The 23,093-nt window shown below is 46.5% G+C and overlaps 1 protein-coding gene across 1 annotated transcript in view; it reads left to right on the plus strand.

Moving 5' to 3' along the window:
- Positions 1-22,544, plus strand: part of LOC144605339 (polymeric immunoglobulin receptor-like) — a 65,331-nt gene extending 42,787 nt beyond the window's left edge. The window contains exons 5-9 of the mRNA XM_078420472.1: positions 4,444-4,761; positions 6,138-6,294; positions 8,274-8,383; positions 19,433-19,485; positions 21,040-22,544. Of these exons, the coding sequence (XP_078276598.1) occupies positions 4,444-4,761; positions 6,138-6,294; positions 8,274-8,383; positions 19,433-19,485; positions 21,040-21,195 (794 nt within the window). The 3' untranslated portion in view covers positions 21,196-22,544. The remainder of the gene's footprint in view (positions 1-4,443; positions 4,762-6,137; positions 6,295-8,273; positions 8,384-19,432; positions 19,486-21,039) is intronic.
- Positions 22,545-23,093: the final 549 nt, after the last annotated feature.

Below are 23,093 nucleotides of genomic sequence, written 5' to 3' on the forward strand. Positions count from 1 at the left end.
CTGCTCTCAGACCATAACCCTCCAATCCCTTCCTATCCATATACCTATCCAATTTACTCTTAAATAATAAAATCGAGCCAGCCTCCACCACTTCCACCGGAAGCTCATTCCACACAGCCACCACCCTCTGAGTAAAGAAGTTGCCCCTCATGTTACCCCTAAACTTTTGTCCCTTAATTCTGAAGTTATGTCCCCTTGTTGGAATCTTCCCCACTCTCAAAGGGAAAGGCCTACCCACATCAACTCTGTCCGTCCCTCTTAAAATTTAAAAAACCTCTATCAAGTCCCCCCTCAACCTTCTACGCTCCAAAGAATAAAGACCCATCCTGTTCAACCTCTCTCTGTAGCTTAAGTGCTGAAACCCAGGCAACATTCTAGTAAATCTCCTCTGTACCCTCTCCATTTTGTCAACATCCTTCCTATAATTTGGCGACCAGAACTGCACACCATACTCCAGATTCGGCCTCACCAATGCCTTGTACAATTTTAACATTACATCCCAACTTCTATATGCGATGCTTTGATTTATAAAGGCAAGCATACCAAACGCCTTCTTCACCACCCTATCCACATGAGATTCCACCTTCAGGGAACAATGCACAGTTATTCCCAGATCCCTCTGTTCCACTGCATTCCTCAATTCCCTACAATTTACCCTGTACGTCCTATTTTGGTTTGTCCTACCAAAATGCAGCACCTCACACTTATCAGCATTAAACTCCATCTGCCATCTTTCAGCCCACCCTTCCAAAAGGCCCAAGTCTCTCTGTAGACTTTGAAAATCTACTTCATTATTAACTACACCACCTATCTTAGTATCATCTGCATACTTACTAATCCAATTTGCCACACCATCATCCAGATCATTAATGTAAATGACAAACAACAGTGGACCCAACACAGATCCTTGGGGTACTCCACTAGACACTGGCCTCCAACCTGACATACAGTTGTCAACCATTACCCTCTGGTATCTCCCATTCAGCCATTGTTAAATCAATCTTGCAACCTCACTATTAATACCCAACGATTTAACCTTCTTAATCAACCTTCCATGTGGAATCTTGTCAAATGCCTTACTAAAGTCCATATAGACAACATCCACAGCCTTGCCCTTATCAATTTCCCTGGTAACCTCTTCAAAAAATTCAAGAAGATTAGTCAAACATGACCTTCCAGGCACAAATCCATGTTGACTGTTTCTAATCAGGCCTTGTTTATCCATGTGATTATATATATTGTCCCTAAGTATCTTTTCCATTAATTTTCCCACCACAGACGTCAAACTAACAGGTCTATAATTGCTAGGTTTACTTTTAGAACCTTTTTTAAACAAAGGCACAACATGCACAATGCGCCAATCTTCCGGCACCATCCCCGTTTCTAATGACGTTTGAAATATTTCCGTCATAGCCCCTGCTATTTCTGCACTAACTTCCCTCAATGTCCTAGGGAATATCCTATCAGGACCTGGAGACTTATCCACTTTTATATTTTTCAAAAGTGTCCGTACCTCCTCTTCTTTAATCCTCATAATTTCCATCACTACTCTACTTGTTTCGCTTACCTCACATAATTCAATATCCTTCTGCTCGGTGAATACCGAAGAAAATAAATTGTTTAATATCTCCCCCATTTCTTCCGGCTCAGCACATAGCTGTCCACTCTGACTCCCTAATGGACCAATTTGATCCCTCGCTATTCTTTTGCTATTGACATATCTGTAGAACCCCTTGGGGTTTACTTTTACTTTACTTGCCAAAGCAACCTCATATCTTTTTTTTGCTTTTCTAATTTCCTTAAGATTCCTTTTACATTCTTTATATTCCTCAAGAACCTCATTTACTCCCTGCCGCTTATATTTATTGTATATCTCCCTCTTTTTCCAAACCAAATGTCCAATTTCCCTGGAAAACCACGGCTCTTTCAAATTATTATTCTTTCCTTTCCACCGAACAGGGACATAAAGACTCTGTACTCTCAAAATGTCACCTTTAAATATCCTCCATTTCTCTATTATATCCTTTTCATAAAACAAAATGTCCCATTTCACTCCTTTTAAATCCTTTCTCATCTCCTCAAAATGAGCCTTTCTCCAATCCAAAATCTCAACCCTTGGTCCAGATATAACCTTCTCCATAATTATATTGAAACTAATGGCATTGTGATCACTAGACCCAAAGTGCTCCTCAACACATACCTCCATCACCTGACCCGTCTCATTTCCTAACAGGAGGTCCAACACTGCCCCTTCTCTGGTAGGTACCTCTACGTATTGCTGCAAAAAACTATCCTGCACACATTTTACAAACTCCAAACCATCCAGCCCTTTAACAGAATGTGATTCCCAGTCTATGTATGGAAAATTGAAATCACCCACAATCACTACTCTGTGCTTACTACTAATATCTGCTATCTCCTTACATATTTGCTCTTCCAATTCCCGTTCCCTATTTGGCGGTCTATAATACACCCCTATAAGTGTTGCTAAGCCTTTCTCATTTCTGAGTTCCACCCAAACAGCCTCCCTAATCGAGCCTTCTAGTCTGTCCTGCCAAAGCACTGCTGTGATATCCTCCCTGACAAGCAATGCAACACCCCCACCTCTTGCCCCTCCGATTCTATCACATCTGAAACAATGAAATCCTGGAATATTTCATTGCCAATCGCAACCCTCCTGCAACCATGTTTCACTGATCGCCACAACATCATACTTCCAGATGTTAATCCAGGCTCTAAGCTCATCCACCTTTCTTACAATGCTCCTAGCATTAAAATATACACATTTAAGGGACCCATCTTTTCTTATTCTCAGTTTATTTCTTTTCACTTCTTTCACTCCTACATATTGGGTCTGAGTGTTTCCCTTTTCTGCCTCCTGCCTCACACACTGCCTATTAGCTATCTGTGTTTGAGTCTCTCCCCCCAACCGTACTAGTTTAAAGTCTCCGCAATTACCTGAGCAAATCTCCCCGCCAGGATATTGGTTCCCCTCAGGTTCAGATGCAACCCGTCCTTTTTGTACAGGTCATACTTACCCAGAAGAGGTCCCAATGATCCAGAAACTTGAATCCCTGCTCCCTGCACCAGTCCCTCAGCCATGTATTTATCCTCCACCTCACTCCATTCCTATTCTCACTATCGCGTGGCACAGGCAGTACGCCTGAGATTATCACTTTGGAAGTCCTTTTTTTTAAACTCTCTTCCTAGCCCCCTAAATTCTCCTTTCAGGACCTCTTCCCTTATCCTACCTATATTGTTGGTACCTATATGTACCACGACCTCTGGCTCCTCTCCCTCCCTTTTCAGGATATCTTGGACACGTTCAGATACATCCCGGACACTGGCACCAGGGAGGCAAACTACCATCCGGGTCTCCCGACTGCGTCCACAGAATCGCCTATCTGACCCCCTCACTATAGAGTCCCCTATCACTATCGCTCTCTTCTTCCTTTCCCTACCTTTCTGAGCAACAGGGCCGGACACCGTGCCAGAGGCCCGGGCGCCGTCGCTGCCCCCAGGTAAGCTGTACTCCCTAACAGTACCTAAACAGGAGTATTTATTGCCAAGGGGTACATCCACTGGGGTACTCTTTAGTCCCTGCCTCTGCTCCTTGCCCCCCCTAACCGTGACCCACTTGTCTACCTCCCGTGGTCTTGGAGTGACCACCTCTCTATAACTCCTCTCTATAACCTCCTCACTTGTCCCTGACCAGACGGAGGTCATCAATCTGCCGCTCCAGGTTCCTAATACGGTCCCTTAGGAGCCCCATTTTGTCGCACCTGGCGGAGATGTGGATGTGTGGAAGACTATCAGACTCCCAGATTCCCCACATCCGACACCCAGAACAATAAACTGCCCTGGCACTCATACTCCCCCTTAACCGTTCCAACCGCCCACCCAAAAGAACTGAGTGATCTCCTGGGAGAGGCGAAAAACCGGATAAAAACCCAGGCCAATTTGGGGAAGAAAAATCCGGGAAATTCCTCTCCGACCCCAAGCTAGGCGATCGAAACTTGTCCGGGAGATCACACAGGTCTTACTCCTTACTATCCCCCACACAATACTACGGTCTCTGCTCTCTCTCACTCACACACACGCACACTGATTGCTGCTGCTGATTGCTACAGGATGCAAGTGCAACAGGATCTATGCAAAAGAAGAGAGACACACAATTCTGGAATAACTCAGCGGGATGGGCAGCATCTCTGGAGAGGACACATCACCCATCAGGTTCTCCAGGGATGCTGCCTGTCCCGCTGAGTTACCCCCGCTCTTTGTGCCCATGTTTGATGTAAACCAGCACCTGCAGTTCCTTGCTACACATGATCTATGCGAAACCATGGACCTGTCTGGACAGTACAAATGACATGTTTTTTATTCTTAAAACTCAGCTTGTGTTGATGCAGTGCGATTGATCTTTCATCATTAATGTGCCAACAGGGTCAATGGGAATAACTGGACGCAAGGAGGTGAGGGGAGTGTTGGGGCAGTCGGTCACAATGGAATGTCGGTATGGTCAGGAATACAGGGACAACCAGAAGCTCTGGAGTAAAGGTGGTTATTACCATCTCTCCAGTACCGTGGTTTCTACTGATGACCCACACCGAGGGAGAACATCGATGACTGATAACAAAACACAACAGATACTTTCAGTAACCATCGACAACCTGGAGAAGAGTGATGAAGGACGCTACTGGTGTGCGATAGTAAAATTTGCAGCCAATGAAAAGACGTCCATCTTATTGAAGGTTTCTGAAGGTGCGTTGACGATCTCTCCTCACTCTCACAGTTGTGAAAATCCCAGCTGGGAATTCCCGGCCTCGGTCGTCATGGTGACTCGGTGCCACATCACCGGGGGTCGGGGTGAGGGGGGGGGGGGGCTCATTTACTGGTGTCCCGGCCCATGGGGTCACACCAAGAGCCCACTGTCCCAGGAGCAGTGTGTGGGGGGGGGTGGGGGGGGCACCTCATGAACGGGGACCGGCGTTTCTGCCGCTGACGGCTCATTTCCCCAAAGATGATCGATCAACGACCACAACCTCTGCCGCCCCTCAACGGTGCTGGGGGGGGGGGGGGGCGCCCCCTCACCCGCTCTCCCTGCCCGTCACTGTGACACCCACCACCCACACAAAATCTGAAGAAGGTTCCCAACCCTAAACATCGTCTGTTCATTCCTTCCACAGATACTGCCCGATCTGCTGAGTTACTCCAGCACTTTGTGATTTGCTCAATATTCCAGCACCTGCAAATCCTTGTGTCTCACAAACTTTGTTGATTTATGAGCTCAGTTTATTGTTGTCGCCTGTACCGAGGTACAGGGGGAAACCTTTATCATGTTTCTGATGAGGGCCAAGTCATTGGGTATTTTTAAAGTGCAGTTTGACAGGTTCTCGATTATTACATGTGTCAAGCAATATGGGGAGAAGGCAGGAGGATGTGGTTGAGAGGGAGAGATAGATCAGCCATGATTGAATGGCGGAGTAGACAATTGGCCGAATGGCCTAAGTCTGCCCCTATCACTTATGAACATAGAACATCGAAAATATGTGCTGGAGGAGGCCATTTTGCTCTTTGAGCCAGCACTTATGAAATAAGAATCCTCATGGGATGAGTGATATAGTCTTTACACTGAGCCACACAAACTGTACAAGTTGAAATACTCAACAGGTCGGGCAGCATCTGTGGAGAGAGAACGGGGGTTAATGTTTCAGGTAGATACCACCAACCAATTTGCATTATTTTCAATTCAGTCCGCGTAATGCAAATAGTCCATGGATCCTCCCACTCCCACTTCAAGTTCTTCTCCATCGCAGAAGACATGTGCCTAACTCTAGCAGCAGGCAGACAACACTGCCTGTGGGACTCTGAAGGGCATGAAATACGTCTCTGAATGCTTGCGACCATCTGCTGGCATCTTAATGGGTTAGCCTCCTGTCTAAATCAAGGGGCTTGGTCCATCTATGGTGGCCTCAGATGGATCTTTGCCCAAATGTCTGGAGTGGGATTCGAACCCAGAATCTCCCCACACAGAGCAAGAGCGCTCCCAACTGAATCATCTCCCACACCTCACTGAAGTGGCACAGAACGTGCTTTCAGACATTTAACGTTCAAAAACTTCACTTTATCTCCACAAGGGTCTCAAACACGCCACCCAGATACGGTCACCACCAACTCTGCAACAATCAGCACAAGGTCTTCCACCACAACCACTCTGACCACCCTGCCTCAGGATGCACCAACCACCAAGGAAGCAAGTTCCCCTGAGACTCCCGTTTCAACACCTCTAAACAGGTTAGTAACTCGAAGAGCCCACTCAGCCTCACCTGAGAACAAATTAGTTAAGATCAGTTCAGCTCAGTTTAAAGATACAGCGTGGAAATGGGCCCTTTGGCCCACGAGTCTGCTCTGAGCAGCGAACACTCCATACAACAGTTCTGTTCTACACACTCGGGACAATTTACAGAAGCCGATTAACCTACAAACCCGCACGCCTTTGGAATATGGGAGGAAACTGGAGAACCCAGAGAAAAGCAAAGAGTGGGGATAAATGGGTCCCTTTCGGAATGGCAGGCAGTGACCAGTGGGGTACCGCAAGGTTCGGTGCTGGGACCCCAGCTATTTACGATATACATTAATGACTTAGACGAAGGGATTAAAAGTACCATTAGCAAATTTGCAGATGATACTAAGCTGGGGGATAGTGTGAATTGTGAGGAAGATGCAATAAGGCTGCAGGGTGACTTGGACAGGTTGTGTGAGTGGGCGGATACGTGGCAGATGCAGTTTAATGTAGATAAGTGTGAGGTTATTCACTTTGGAAGTAAGAATAGAAAGGCAGATTATTATCTGAATGGTGTCAAGTTAGGAGGAGGGGGAGTTCAACGAGATCTGGGTGTCCTAGTGCATCAGTCAATGAAAGGAAGCATGCAGGTACAGCAGGCAGTGAAGAAAGCCAATGGAATGTTGGCCTTCATAACAAGAGGAGTTGAGTATAGGAGCAAAGAGGTCCTTCTACAGTTGTACCGGGCCCTGGCGAGACCGCACCTGGAGTACTGTGTGCAGTTTTGTTCTCCAAATTTGAGGAAGGATATTCTTGCTATGGAGGGCGTGCAGCGTAGGTTCACTAGGTTAATTCCCGGAATGGCGGGACTGTCATATGTTGAAAGGCTGGAGCGATTGGGCTTGTATACACTGGAATTTAGAAGGATGAGGGGGGATCTTATTGAAACATATAAGATAATAGGGGATTGGACGCATTAGAGTCAGGAAACATGTTCCCAATGTTGGGGGAGTCCAGAACAAGGGGCCACAGTTTAAGAATAAGGGGTAGGCCATTTAGAACGGAGATGAGGAAGAACTTTTTCAGTCAGAGAGTGGTGAAGGTGTGGAATTCTCTGCCTCAGAAGGCAGTGGAGGCCAGTTCGTTGGATGCTTTCAAGAGAGAGCTGGATAGAGCTCTTAAGGATAGCGGAGTGAGGGGGTATGGGGAGAAGGCAGGAACGGGGTACTGATTGAGAGTGATCAGCCATGATCGCATTGAATGGCGGTGCTGGCTCGAAGGGCTGAATGGCCTACTCCTGCACCTATTGTCTATTGTCTATTGTCTAAAACTCTTGCAATCACAGGGAGAACGTACAAACTCTGTACAGACAGCACCGGTAGTCAGGATCAAACCCGGGTCTCCTGCGTTGTGAGACAGCAACTCTGCCTCTGCGCCACCGTGCCGTCCCTAAATGGTCGGCATGGACTCAATGGGCCAAAGGGCCTGTTCCCATGTCATATCTCTAAACTCTAAACTACTTTATAGTTCCTTAAATACCAATAGAATTATTCATAATGTTCTAGAATTTAACCTGCATTGCATTCAAGTACAGTTCCACATTTTTACTTACCAGATCGAAACACATAGTGTAAGAAAATAACTGCAGATGCTGGTACAAATCGAAGGTATTTATTTCACAAAATGCTGGAGAAACTCAGCAGGTCAGGCAGCATCTCAGGAGAGAAGGAATGGGTGACATTTTGGGTTGAGACCCTTCTTCAGTCTGAAGAAGGAATGGGTGTCATTTTGGGTCGAGACCCTTCTTCACTCTGAAGAAGGTCTCGACCCGAAACGTCACCCATTCCTTCTCTCCTGAGATGCTGCCTGACCTGCTGAGTTACTCCAGCATTTTGTGAAATAAATAAGATCGAAACGCATGGTGCGATAGTGGAGAGGGAATCAGTCCTACTACTATGAGCTTGTCATTGTTTTTTCTTGTATTTTGCAGGGAGGCAGTTTCATGGCAGGTTGTTCTATCGATTGCCTTGACAATTGTCCTTCTTCTGTTCATCGCTGCCATTATTGTATGTGTAAAAATAAGGCAGAGAAAGAAAACTGGTAAGTTCCGTTGAAGGTAAATATCAAGGGGCACTCGTGTTGATTAAAAAAGATTTGGCACTTTTTTCTGAGGTGCCTTTCACAAACTCAGACCATTGCGTATAACAGCAGGGAAAGACACCAAGTGCTGGAGTAACTCAACGGGTCAGGCAGCATCTCTGGAGGTCATGGACAGGTGACATTTCAGGGTGGCACAGTGGCAAAGCGGTAGAGTTGCTGCCTTACAACGCCAGAAACCCGGCTTCGAGCCTGACTACGGGTGCTGTCTGTGTGGAGTTTGTACGTTCTCCCTGTGAGCATGTGAGTTTACATCATAGACACAGGCCCTTTGGCCCAACTCGTCCTTACTGACGCCCAAGGTGCTTCCCTAAGCTAGTCCCATTTACCTGTGTTTGTCCCCCATCCCTCTTAAAGCTTTCTTCTCCATGTACCTCTCCAAATGTCTTTTAAACGCTGTAATTGGACATGCCTCTGTCGGTAGATCCATGTGATGAGGGTGGTCAAATCTGGGGTGAATTGATGGGAAGATGGGGTGAATAAAATGGGATTGTGGAGATGAATGGAAATGGATGCTTGATGGGCCAGCATGGACTCGAAGGGCCAATGTTTGCATGCTGATCATTCTGTGAGAACCATCTGGTTAGAAGCTGCAATAATATGCAGAAGTGCGTCAGTCTGATCTAGATTGAACAAGAATGTTTTTATCTGCAAATGGTACAGAGGAAGTGTTGGCCACGGGAAACCAGGAAGCGATTGAGATCTTTCAGAAACAGAAGCAGCCAAACGATTTCTCAACAGGGTCAGGCATCGATGCCCGGTTAGTGATGATAGGCAAAACCACTGAATCTCCATGCAGTGAAATTATCCAGAAACTTTAAAGCTGTTTTGAAGCAGAACCCTTGTAAATGTTCAGGAGCAGTGAACGTAAGATCTGCAGGGGGGGGGGGGGGGGCAGGAGTGATGACTGGTGCCAACTTTGCCTAATTCATGAAGTCATGGTGCCATACAGCACTGGCAAAGCACTGAAGTTTAAATGTGTTCTGCTCCTTCACCGCTCACAACCTAATGCTTCACAATGGAAACAAGGCTCAGCCCATTGATAAATGACTAAGAGGGCATTTGGTTTCGATTAGAGATACACTGTGGAAACCTCGGCCAACAAGTCCCTGCTGACCATCAATGATCCGCACACTAGTCATAGAGTCACACAGCATTGAAACCGGTCCTTCGGCCCAACTTGTGCACACCGACCAACATGCTCCATCTACACGAGTCCCACCTGCCTGCGTTTGGCCCATATCCCTCTAAACCTGTCTGATCCATGTACCTGTCTTAATGTTTCATAAACGTTGTGGTAGAATTGAAGACGACTGTGCAGTGTTACAATACAGTGAACATATTTGTTTTGCTTAGTTGGTAGATACAGCATGGAAACAGGCCCTTTGACCCACCAAGTCCACGCCGAACATTCACACTAGTTCTACATTATCCCACTTTCTCATCCGTTCCCCTGCGCACTGGAGCAAATCAACAGATTTGCAGAGGTTCAAGAATGTGGTTCACCAGCAATGGTTTTTGATTGTTTTTTGTTGCCTTGGCCATCTCTGAGGTCTCTCCCTATTGTTTCAGTTCCTTTCTCATGGCCTAAGAAGCGTTACAACACAGGCAGCACCGTGACTATTCCCATCATCGGCATGGCCTCTTGCGCATTGGGTCCAAACAACATGAGGGACTTTGCCAATTTTAGTCACAAATGAAAAGGAAGTGTAGGTGCGGTTTGGGAATCTGAAACCAGACAGGGCCTTTGACGAATTTAAAGAAAGTAGCGGAGAACTTAATAAGCAGAGAATCAGGAGGGCTAAGAAAGGCCATCAAATGTCCTTCGTAGAAACAGACAGAAAAATTGTTCCTAGTGTGCATTAAATGGCTTCTGTAAATTGTTCCTAGTGGGTAGGATAGTGCCAGTGTATGGTGTAATCGCTGGTCCGCGTGGACTCGGTGTATCTTCGAGTCGAAAGATGTAAACAAAGCATTTAATCCCCTTCCTTATGGAAGCACCAAAGACCCGTACACTAACTCTATCCTACCCACTAGGAACAATTTATAGAAGCCATTTAATGCACAAACCGACACATTCTTAGAATGTGATAGGAAACCGGAGCACCCACGTGGTCACGGGGAGAACGTACAGACTCTGTACAGACAGCACCTGTAGTAAGGATCGAACCCGGGTCTCTGGCGCTGTGATGCAGCGACTCTACCACTGCACCTTCATTGCCAGGAGGCATTCCCTTGCTACATTTCCTCGATGCAATAGATTGTATTAGATAGAAACATCCTCCTCTCCAGAGATGCTGCCTGTCCCGCTGAGTTACTCCAGCATTTTGCGTCTAATGTCGGCGTAAACCAGCATCTGCAGTTCCTTCCTACACAGATTATATTAGAGTTGCGGGAAGTAACTTCATGAAAACATATTCGTCCTGCACCTAATCCTCCTCCGCAAACAGTGAACCGTACAACTGTGCCTTACAGCGCCAGAGACCAGGGTCCAGTCTTTATGGAGTTTGTACGTTCTCCCCATAGTTTTTCTCCGAGAACTTTGGTTTCCTCCCACACTCCAAAGACGCACAGGTTTTTAGATTAATTGGCTTGGTATAAATGTGAATTGTATACAGACCAAACAGCAGTAGGGAGGTTGGAATAGCTTCATGCAAGAAATTAGGAATGCGTGCAGCAAAGGTACAGTGGTTATCATGGGAGATTTTAATCTACATATAGATTGGGCCAACCAAATTGGTAACTGTGCTGAGGAGGAGGATTTCCTGGAATATATATGGTAAGGGTTTTTAAACCAATATATCGAGGAACCGACTAGAGGGCAGCCCATCCTAGACTGGGTATTGTGTTTTGAGGAAGGATTAATTAGCGATCTTGTTGTGCAAGGCCCCTTGGGCAACAGTGACCATAATTTAGTGGAATTCTGCATTAGGATGGAGAGTGACACGGTTAATTCAGAGACTAGAACTTGAATAAAGGAGACTTTGAAGGTATGAGATGGGAATTGGCTCAGATGGACTGGCAACTTATACTTAAAGGGTTGACATTGGAGATGCAATGGCAAAGATTTAAGGACCGCATGGATGAACTCCAGAAATTATTAATTCCTGTCTGGCGAATAAATAAAAATGGGAAGACGGCTCAACCGTGGCTGACGAGGGAAGTCAAGGATAGTGTTAAACCCAAGGAAGAGGCATATAAATTGGCCAGTTGAAGTGGCAAACCAGAGGACTGGGAGAAATTTAGAACTCAGAGTGGTAAATTAAGATGGGGAAAAAAGAGCATGAAAGAAAGCTTGCGGGGAATATAAAAACTGACTGTAAAAGTTTCTTTACGTATGTAAAAAGGAAAAGATTAGTGAAGCCGAATGTAGGTCCCTTACAGTCAGAGGCAGGTGAATTTATAAGGGGAAAAAAGGAAATGGCAGAACTGTTAAACGAGTACTTTGGGTTTGTCTTCGCGAAGGAAGACACAAACAATCTCCCGGAAATACTAGGGGACCGAGGATCTAGTGGGAGGAACTGAAGCGAATCCACATTAGCCAGAAAATGGTGTTAGGTAAACTGTTGTGAATGAAGGCAGATAAATCCCCAGTGCCTGATGGTCTGCATCCCAGAGTATTCAAGCAGGTGGCCCTAGAAATCATGGATGCATTGGTGATCATTTTCCAATGTTCTCTCGACTCTGGACCAGTTCCTGTGGACTGGAAGGTAGCCAATGTAACCCTGCTTTTTAAGAAAGGAGGGGGTAAACGGGGAATTATAGTCCAGTTAGCCTTACATCGGTAGTGGGGAAGATGCTGGGGTCGATTATTAAAGATGTTATAGTAGCGCATTTGGAAAGCAGTGACTGGATTGGTCAAAGTCAGTATGGATTTATGAAGGGGAAATCATGCATTACTAATCTTTTGGATTTTTTTGAGGATTTAACAAGTAGAATGGATAAGGTAGAGCCAGTGGATGTGGTGTATCTGAACTTTCAGAAAACATTTGACAAGGTCCCACATAAACATAGAAACATAGAAATAGGTGGAAGAGTAGGCCATTCGGCCTTTCGAGCCTGCACCGCCATTCAATATGTTCATGGCTGATCATCCAACTCAGTATCCTGTACCTGCCTTCTCTCCATACCCCCTGATCCCTTTAGCCACAAGGGCCACATCTAACTCCCTCTTAAATATAGCCAATGAACTGGCCTCAACTACCTTCAGTGGCAGAGAATTCCACAGATTCACCACTCTCTGTATGAAAAAAAACGTTCTCATCTCGGTCCTAAAAGACCCCCCTTATCCTTAAACTGTGAGCCCTTGTTCTGGACTTCCCCATCATCGGGAACAATCTTCCTGCATCTAGCCTGTCCAACCCCTTAAGAATTTTGTAATTTTCTATAAGATCCCCCCTCAATCTTCTAAATTCCAGCGAGTACAAGCCGAGTCTATCCAGTCTTTCTTCATATGAAAGTCCTGCCATCCCAGGAATCAATCTGGTGAACCTTCTCTGTACTCCCTCTATGGCAATAATGTCTTTCCTCAGATTAGGAGACCAAAACTGTACGCAATACTCCAGGTGTGGTCTCACCAATGCCCTGTACAACTGCAGCAGAACCTCCCTGCTCCTATACTCAAATCCCCTCGCTATGAATGCCAACATACTATTCGCTTTCTTCACTGCCTGCTGCACATGCATGCCTACTTTCAATGACTGGTGTACCAGGACACCCAGGTCTCGTTGCATCTCCCCTTTTCCTAATCGGCCACCATTCAGATAATAGTCTGCTTTCCTGTTCTTGCCACCAAAGTGGATAACCTCACATTTATCCACATTATACTGCATCTGCCATGCAATTGCCCACTCACCTAACCTATCCAAGTCACGTTGCAGCCTCCTAGCATCCTCCTCACAGCTAACACTGCCCCCCAGCTTCGTGTCACTCGCAAACTTGGAGATGTTGCATTCAATTCCCTCGTTCAAATCATTAATATATATTGTAAATAGCTGGGGTCCCAGCACTGAGCCTTATGGTACCTCACTAGTCACTGCCTGCCATTCTGAAAAGGACCCGTTTATTCCTACTCTTTGCTTCCTGTCTGCCAGCCAATTCTCTATCCACATCAATACTGAACCCACAATAGATTAGTGTGCAAGTTTAGAGCACATGGTATTGGGGTAGGGTATTTTAGATTTAGATTCTACAGCGCGGAAACAGGCCCTTTCGGCCCACCAAGTCCGCGCCGCCCAGTGATCCCCGCACATTAACACTATCCTACACACACCAGGGACAATTTTTACATTTACCCAGTCAATTAACCTACAAACCTGCACGTCTTTGGAGTGTGGGAGGAAACCAAAGATCTCGGAGAAAACCCACAGATTGACATGGATAGATAACTGGTTGGCAGACAGGAAGCAAAGAGTAGGAATTAACGGGCCCTTTTCGGAATGCTAGGCAGTGACTAGTGAGGTGCCGCAAGGCTCGGTGCTAGGACCCCAGTTGTTTACAATATATATTAACGATTTAGACGAGGGAATTAAATGTGACATCTCCATGTTTGCGGATGACACAAAGCTGGGTGGCAGTGTGAGCTGAGAGGAGGATGGTATGAGGCTGCAGGGTGACTTGGACAGGTTGGGTGAGTGGGCAGATGCATGGCCTTTGCAGTATAATGTGGATAAATGTGAGGTTACCCACTTTTGTGGCAAGAACAGGAAGGCAGATTATTATCTGAATGGTGTCAGATTTGGAGAAGGGAAGATGCAATGAAACATGGGTGTTCTTGTACATCAGTCACTGAAAGTAAGCATGCAGGTACAGCAGGATGTGAAGAATGCTAATGGCATGTTGGCCATAGAAACTGTGATGTCTTGAGAGGTCGGGGCTTTTCTCTTGAAGGTTGGGAGGTGTGGGTGCCGGAAATGAAGACAGAAAAGGATTTTACTTGTCTCTTTGATACAGGTCGTGGCCAATCTTGGATGGCCCTTAGTTTAGCATCTTGAGGTTTAACAAGGCCACGCCCTATTGTGTAACCAAGGTACTCTGTTTCACTATAGGCTAGCCTGCACTTGCAGGGATTGGCTGTGAGACCTGCTACATGTAGAGCATCCAGTACCTTCTGTACTCGGGGCAAATGACTTTCCCAATCTGTGCTATGTATCACTAAGTCATCTAAATAGGCTGCAGCATATTCTTTGTGGGGCCGCAGGACCCGGTCCATCAGCCGCTGGAAGGTGGCAGGCGCTCCGTGTAGACCAAATGGTAACTTGGTGTACTGGAAAAGCCCTTCACTTGTTGCAAAGGCTGTTTTCTCTCGGGATTCTAGGGAAAGCGGAACTTGCCAGTACCCCTTTGTGACGTCAAGGGTTGTGATGAAGCGAGCCATTCCCAGACGGTCTATTAGTTCATCTACCAGGGGCATGGGGTAAGCATCGAACTCGGACACTCGACGTATCAGGTTTGGGGACCAGTACAATTGGGCTTGCCCAGGCACTATGGGATTCTTCAATAACTCCTAGTTCAAGCATCTTTTTAATTTCCTCTCTAATTGTTTCCTTATGGGCTTCTGGAACACTACAGGGCCGCTGATGGACTACCTTTCCAGGCTTAGTGCGAATTTCATGTACCGCGAGATGTGTAGTGCCCAGCTTGGCCGAGAACATATCTTGGTTACGGTCAACCAGCTCCATGCACTCTTGACGTTGCTGGGGTGACAACTCTGGGCCCACCTTTATGTCATCTCTTGGTGGTGCTCCTGACTCTTTTGGGGGTAAACAACTTAATAGAACCTCTGCCAGGTGCCATTTTTTCAACAGGTTCACGTGGTAAGTCTGTTCTGGTTTTCTCCTTCACGGTTGCTTTACCTTATAGTTTACCTCTCCCACCTTTTCGATGATTTCGTATGGCCCCTGCCAAGTGGCTAAAAATTTACACTCAACAGTGGGCACCAGAACCAGAACCCGGTCGCCTGGCTGGAACTCTCGGGGCTGTGCAGGGCGGTTGTAGGATGCTTGCTGTTCCCTTTGAGCTTTTTCCATATGATCTCTGACAATAGGATAGATAGTAGCCATCCTGTCTTTCATGGCCTCCACATGCTCAATAACAGTGCGGTGAGGACAAGGCTGTTTCTCCCATGATTCTTTAGCTAGGTCAAGAAGCCCCCTGGGTTTGTGACAGTATAGGAGCTGAAAGGGTGAGAAGCCTGTAGAAGCTTGGGGCACCTCCCTAACTGCAAACATCAGGTACGGAAGGAGCTGGTCCCAGTTGCACCCATCTCTTTCAATTGACTTCCTTAGCATGGCTTTAAGGGTCTTGTTGAACCTCTCTACCAGACCGTCAGTTTGAGGGTGGTATACTGATGTTCTGAGATGCTTGATCCTTAGGAGGGAGCACAGGCCCTTGGTGATACAAGGCATGAAAGGGGTCCCCTGGTCTGTTAATATTTCTTTTGGAATCCCTACTCTACTGCACAGGAGGAACAGTACCTTTGAGATATGCTGGGCTGTAGCCTTTCTGAGGGGTACAGCCTCGGGATAACGGGTAGCATAGTCTGCCAGGACCAGAATATACTGATGCCCCCGAGCACTTTTGGGTAGGGGGCCCACAATATCTAACCCAATCCTTTCAAAGGGGACTTCAATGATTGGTAGTAGGATAAGGGGATTCCTAAATGAGGGCCGGGGGGCAGTGAGCTGGCATTCTGGACAACTACGGCAATAATTTTCAACTTCTTTGTGGATGCCTGGCCAAAAGAATCTCTGCAGAATTCTGTCTTTTGTTTTTTCCACTCCTAGATGTGCCCCGAGCAAGTGTGTATGGGCCAGTTGTAACACTGTGAGACCAAAAGCTTTTGGCACTAACAACTGCTCTGTTACCTCATCTTGCCCTTTTTTCATCTGGTACGGAAGCCCATTCTTTAAAGCAAAATGAGGGTGTTAAACCACTTCCCGGCCCCTGGTCCACACCCTCTAGTACTCTAACATTTTTTAAAGCATTTATCAATGTAGGATCTTTGAGCTGAGCAGTACCATACTGGCCTGAAAGCGGGGGTGGTCTGTCTGCTACCCAGTTAGAATCCTTACTTGACGATGGCCAATTGTTTCCTTGCAGCCCCTCCCCTTCAGAAGCCGGCCCCGTATCACTGGATGATGCTACCGCGCCCAGGAGAGCATTTACTGGAGGAGAAGTAGGCGTTAAACTAGCACTGGACCTATTCTTAGGACTGCTTCTCTTATGCTTGTTCTTACCTCTGGGCAGTGATGTCTCCCTAGATCGTCTCTCTTCCCTCCAGAGTCTGTGGAACAGGGGGCAGTCTCGTCCTATTAAGAGTGGGACTGGCAGGGCATGCAAACCCCCGGCATTGACCTCACACATGCCTTGGGTTGTGACTAGCTTCAAACTACTAGTAGGATATTCACGAGTGTCACCATGGACGCAGGAGACGGGTCGGGTCTTTTCCTGCAGCAAGTCTGTTTCATCTATTAAAGATTTGTGAACTAGTGTGAAATTACTCCCCGAGTCCAGCAAAGCTTCCACATCTTGGTTATTTAGCTTCACAGGGCACATAAAAGCTGGGTGTTCAGCACCCTCCATCAAGGCAGCATAAAGGGTCTCGACCCGAAACGTCGCCCATTCCTTCTCTCCTGAGATGCTGCCTGACCTGCTGAGTTACTCCAGCATTTTGTGAATAAATACCTTCCATTTGTACCAGCATCTGCAGTTATTTTCTTATAATAAAGGTTTGTGGGTTGGCTGCCAGAGGAGTCTGCAGTGGGCATCAATTCATCCACTTTGTCACATTGCCATGAAATATGACCCATTTCCCCACATCAGTAGCATCTTCTGGTGTCCCTGTCCAGGATTTTTCTCCTTTGTTCAGCCTGATATAATCCCTGTACATTAACCTGTCTGGTTGGGTTGCCCTGTATGGGTTTTGGGGGCTGTGGCCGAGGATTTGCTTGACGTCCTTGAACGATAGGTTGCTTTTTTTCCCCCAAGCGCAGCATTTCATTAGTAGCCTGAAACTGTTCAACTGCATCCACTAAGGCACTAGCTGCAACAGGAGCACTGTGGCCGATAACCCTTTTTGCCTCATAGGGTAGAGCACGTAAATATCGATCCACAACAATGGCTTCCACAATGGCTACTGCAGAGTTTTTAATCAGGATCAAGCCACTTCTTTGTAATACAAATAAGTTCATGCATCTGAGTCCGGGGGGGTTGGTCATTCCTAAAACCCCAATTATGGAAACGCTGAGCCATTCCAAACTTTGTAAGTCCTATTCTGCTCAATATTTCCTGCTTCAAGATGTCATAGTTATTCGCTATTGTACTGTCCAAGTCTTGAAAAGCTTTCTGTGATTCCCCGGCTAGGAACGGGGCTAGGATACCAACCCACTGGTCTTTAGGCCATTTTTCTCTGGTTGCAGTAGTCTCGAATGCATGGAGATAGACCTCTGGATCATCGGTGGGTCCCATTCTAGGAATAAAATGACTGGCACGGACCCTCGGGTTGGTGGTTGATGACCCCGCTCCTTGAGACTGGATCCTCTGTAGCCTGAGTTCCTCTTCTTTCAACATATTGGCTTTTCTTTGTTCCTCCAAAAGAGCCCGGCTCGTCTCTATTTGGAGCTGGTTACTCTGAGCCAGCATCTTCAACATTTCCTCCATGTCGTTCTCACTGGTTCTCAATTGTGCCAAGCGGATAGTCAAATCACTGATGGACATTCGCACTCACCCACCCCTCCTTATTTGGCATTCTCCACCATTGTGATGTCTTGAGAGGTCGGGAGCTTTTCTCTTGAAGGTTGGGAGGTGTGGGTGCCGGAAATGAAGACAGAAAAGTTCTCGTTTCCAAACTTAAATTCCATATATTTAGTCTTTTCCAAAAACAGGTAAACTTAATTGTTTGCAGACGGGTACACAAAACCAAAACAGGTAGTTAAATCAAAACTGTAGCTTGCTGCCTTCTTACAAAATATAACTCAAACACTGCTTCTCTCCCTGTCTGCTCCAGTCGTTGTCTCTCCTTTTTAAATACTGTTTCCCTTCCCTTTTAGCTCTCTCACTGAGGCAATCAGCTCATCTGGTTCAGCTGGGCAACAATCAGTGTCAGCAGCAATCAGTGTCAGCAGCAATCAGTGTCAGCAGCAATCAGTGTCAGCAGCAATCAGTGTCAGCAGGGCAGGCAGCCCTGCTGACTATGGGTTTTGTAGTCTTTTGCTGGCAGCCATGATGGTTTGTAGTCCTTGTTCCATCCACCGGGAGGAAATGTATCTCCCCTCTATGACTCTACCTCTCATGATATCACAAAATATATAAAATTATTTGAGGATTGGGTAGGGTAGATGCAGGAAAAATGTTCCCGATGTTGGGGGAGTCCAGAACCAGGGGTCACAGATTAAGAATAAGGGGTAGGCCATTTAGGACTGAGAAGAGGAAAAACCTTTTCACCCAGAAAGTTGTGAATCTGTGGAATTCTCTGCCTCAGAAGGCAGTGGAGCCATTCACTGGATGTTTTCAATAGAGAGTGAGATTTAGCTCTTCGGGCTAAGGGAATCAAGGGATATGGGGAAAAAGCCGGAGCGTACTGGTTTTGGATGATCGGCCATGATCATATTGAATGGCGGTGCCGGCTCGAAGGTACGAATGGCCAATTCCTGTACCTATTTTCTATGTTTCCATGTTTCCAGGTGGGACTCATGTAGATGGGGGCATGTTGGTCGGCATGGGCTGAAGGGCCTGTTTCCATAATGTATGACCCTATCCCAAAGAAGTGCAGGTTTGTAGGTTAATTGGCCTCTATAAATTGCCCTACTGCTTTCGGTGGCAGAGAATTCCACAGATTCACAACTCTCTGGGTGAAACGTGTGTCTCTGGGAGAACTAATGTGAATGGGCGTTCAATGGTCGGTGACATCAATGGATAAAATGCAACATTATCCTTCGTCTGTTTGACTTCAATGAAGTCCATGTAAGAATTAATTATCATTATATTTTTCAGGCTCAAATGGACAGAGAATTATAAGTCAGGAAAATCCAGCAGAAAGTTTCATGGTAAGGCAATGCCGCAGCATGTTGTAGCCCTAGGGGAAATAAGGCAACCTTACTGGAAGTCCCCCCTGAAGGGACACACATCACATGACATATCGATCACTTGACCGCACATAACATGGCACCTAAATGATCGAGTGTCCATCCTTGGCCTTCTCCACTGCCTTGGTGAGGCCAGGCACAACATCTGGGTTTGATCGTGACCACGGGTGCTGGCTGTGTGGAGTTTGCACGTTCTTCCTGCGACCACCTGGGTTTCGTCCAGATGCTCCGGTTTCCTCCCACATCCCAAAGATGGGTGGGTTTGTAATTGAAGTGTCCTCCATAAATTGTCCCCCAGTGTGCAGGGAGTGGATGAGAAAGTGGGATAACATAGATCTAAGGTGAACAGGTGACCGATGGTCGCTGTGGGGCAGTAGGTCTACCAGCTGTGCCTCTGTGCCGCTCCTTTCACTTTCTCTGTGACCATTAATGGTCTCGACTGAATTCACTCCTGTTGTCAGTGGGCGGTACAGTGGCGCAGCGGTAGAGTTACTGCCTCACAGCGCCAGAGACCCAAGTTCCATCCTGACCTCGGATGTTGTCTGTGCAGTGTTTGTATGTTCTCCCTGTGGCAGCCCGGGTTTTCTCTGGGTGATCCAGTTTGCTCCCACATTCCAAAGATGTGCAGGTTTGTAGGTTAATTGGCTTCTGTAAATTGCCCCTAGTGTGTAGACTGCGAAAGTGGGATAGCATGGAACAACTGTTAACGGGTGATTGATGGTCAGCGTGGACTTCGTGGGCCAAGGGGCCTGTTTCCATTCAACATATCCAAACTAAACTAAACTAAGTAATTATGTTTAGGTCTGAAGAACGGTCTCAACCCAAAATGCTACCCTATTCCTTTTCTCTAGAGATGTTGCCTGACCCGCTGAGTTACCCCAGCATTTTGTCTATGCTGTTCTCAAAAAGACGGCCAGCATCATCAGAGACCCACACCACCCTGCCAAACACTCATTTCACCCCTGCTATCGGGAAGCACGTACAGGGGCCTGAAAACCTCAACGTCTAGGCTCAGGAACAGCTTCACCCCCACAGTCAACAAGCTATTAAACACTACAACCTCCAATAAGGTCTGAACAACATGGTCTTGGGAGCATTAGTTTTGTCTTTCTTCCGCTATTACTTTGTTTTGTGTGTGTGTGTGTGTGTGTGTGTGTGTGTGTGTGTGTGTGTGTGTGTGTGTGTGTGTGTGTGTGTGTGTGTGTGTGTGTGTGTGTGTGTGTGTGCGCGCACGCGTGTGTGTGTGTGTGTGTGTGTGCGCGCGTGTGTGTGTATACATATGTGTTTATATATACATATATACATACATACATATATACATACATATATACATACATATATACATACACACACTGAACTTTTTTTCTCGTTTTTATATTGTTCACAATGTACTATGTGGACATATTCTCTTGAGCTGCTGCAAGTAAGACTTTAATTGTTTTATCCGGGACATATGACAATAAAACACTCCTGAGTCTATCTTTAAGTAATTATGTTTCCCACTTTACTCCAAAGGAAACCCCAGTCATTTATACCACCGTGAAGACCCGTTCCCCAGCTAGCACGGAGAATAGTTACATGAACTTTCAGAGTGTGAATACACAAGGACAAGCCAAGCAGCAAGGTGCCGCAGAAGTTGTATACTCAACAATTCTCACTAATAATGATTAATTCAAGCACCAACAAACACCAAGAATGCATTGGAAACGGACAGTCTGGTGAAATTGTCTTTGCTTACCCACAAATCCAGACATTTGCGTTTGGATCTCACCAAGAACGGTGCCTGGTCATCAAGATAACAACAGAGTTTGGGAATCCAATAAAGTACAACAGGCCCTTCGGCCCATAATATCCGTGCTGAAAATGAAAAATGCGAAAACACTCAGCATGTCAGGCAGCACCTGTGGAGATAGAAACAGAGATGACATGATAGTTCGATGACCTCAAGGTGAGAGGGGAAAGATTTAGTAGGATCCTGAGTTTCAACTTTTTCACTTAGAGGGTGGTGGGTGTAAGGAACAAGCTGCCAGAGCAGGTACTATAATAATAATAATAATAATAAACATTTATTTTTTATAGCGCTTTTCCAAATGCTCCAAGGCGCTTTACAAAAACAGTCAAGACATAAAAACAAACAGACAAACTATCCTGACAACATTTAAAAGACTTTTGGACAGGTACACGGGTAGGAAAGGTATAGATCCAAACGAGGGAAGGTGGGACTATCATGGATGGGTTGTCAAGGACAAATTGGGCCAAATGGCCTGGTTCGTGCTGCATCTCTCTTAGACTTATTTTGTATTCAACATAAGAAAATAAGAGCAGAAATAGGCCATTCAGCCCCTCAAGCCCATTCCGCCATTCAACACGATCATGGCTGATCTGCCTCCAACCTCCTCTCCTGTGCCGGTTCCTCAATGCCCTCGACTCCCTGCCCCTTCAAACTCCTCTTTAAATACCCCTAATGATCCAGCCTCCATAATCTCCCAGCAGCAGGTTATTCCAGGGATTCATCACTCCGTTCCTCGTTCCACAAATGCCGCCGAACATGTTGAGATTTTCCACCATTTTTCTTTTGCCTCCATTAGAGCAGCTGTGGAATTTGAACTCTGTTATTAATTTGTGATTTAAAGAGAAATATGTATATGTACTGTTGAACACAAAATTACCGGCTTGTTGTTAAAACCCAGTGGTTGACTTTCCACCATCCAGTTTTCCAACAAAAACTCTACTCTTAATAAGTCAGAGAGTCATACAGCGTGGAAACAGGCCCTTCTGCCCAACTTGCCCACATCAACCAACATGTCCCATCTATACTAGTCCCATCTAACTATGTTTGGCCAATTTCCCTCTAAACCTGTCCTATCCATGTACCTGTCAAATCTATGTACCAAAACTCTCCTTTGGTTGTTTGTTTGTTGCTGAACTACAGCCAAAACGGTACACGATAGCGCCACAATGTTAGGCCCACCTTACTCACCGTCGTCCCTTTGGTGCAATTAGAAGAAGTTTCATTGAAATCGGTGTTATATTTTTAAAGTTATTCACATTTTAAAGTTTAAATCTCTCTCCTAGGGAGGGAGCGGGGAGGGAGGGGGTGGAGGGAGGGGGTGGAGGGAGGGAGGGGGAGGGAGGGAGGATAAGGGGAGTTGAGGGGGATGGAGTGGGGAGGGGAGGAGGGGAGAATGAGGGGGAGGGAGGGGGAGGAGGGAGGATAAGGGGGGTTGAGGGGGATAGAGTGGGGGGAGGGGGGGAGGAGGGGGAGAGGAGGGGGGAGGATAAGGAGGGTTCAGGGGGATAGAGTGAGAGGAGGGGAGAGGAGGGGGAGGGGAGTGGAGAGAGTGGGAGGGGGAGGTGGGGAGGGGGGGAAGAGAGGGTGCTGCACCAATGCAGGAAAGGTTTGGGGCCCAACGGGTCCACTTGGTCTAGTTGTTTCTTAAAAGTTACAATAGTCCCTGCCTCAACTCTCTCCTCTGGCAGCTTGTTCCGTACATCCACCACCCTTTACGTGATAGTCAGACCTATATAGAACATGGAATATAGAAAGGAACAGCACAGGAGCAGGCCCT

Source organism: Rhinoraja longicauda, chromosome 24, assembly GCF_053455715.1.
Source record: "Rhinoraja longicauda isolate Sanriku21f chromosome 24, sRhiLon1.1, whole genome shotgun sequence".
NCBI classification, from domain to species: domain Eukaryota; kingdom Metazoa; phylum Chordata; class Chondrichthyes; order Rajiformes; family Arhynchobatidae; genus Rhinoraja; species Rhinoraja longicauda.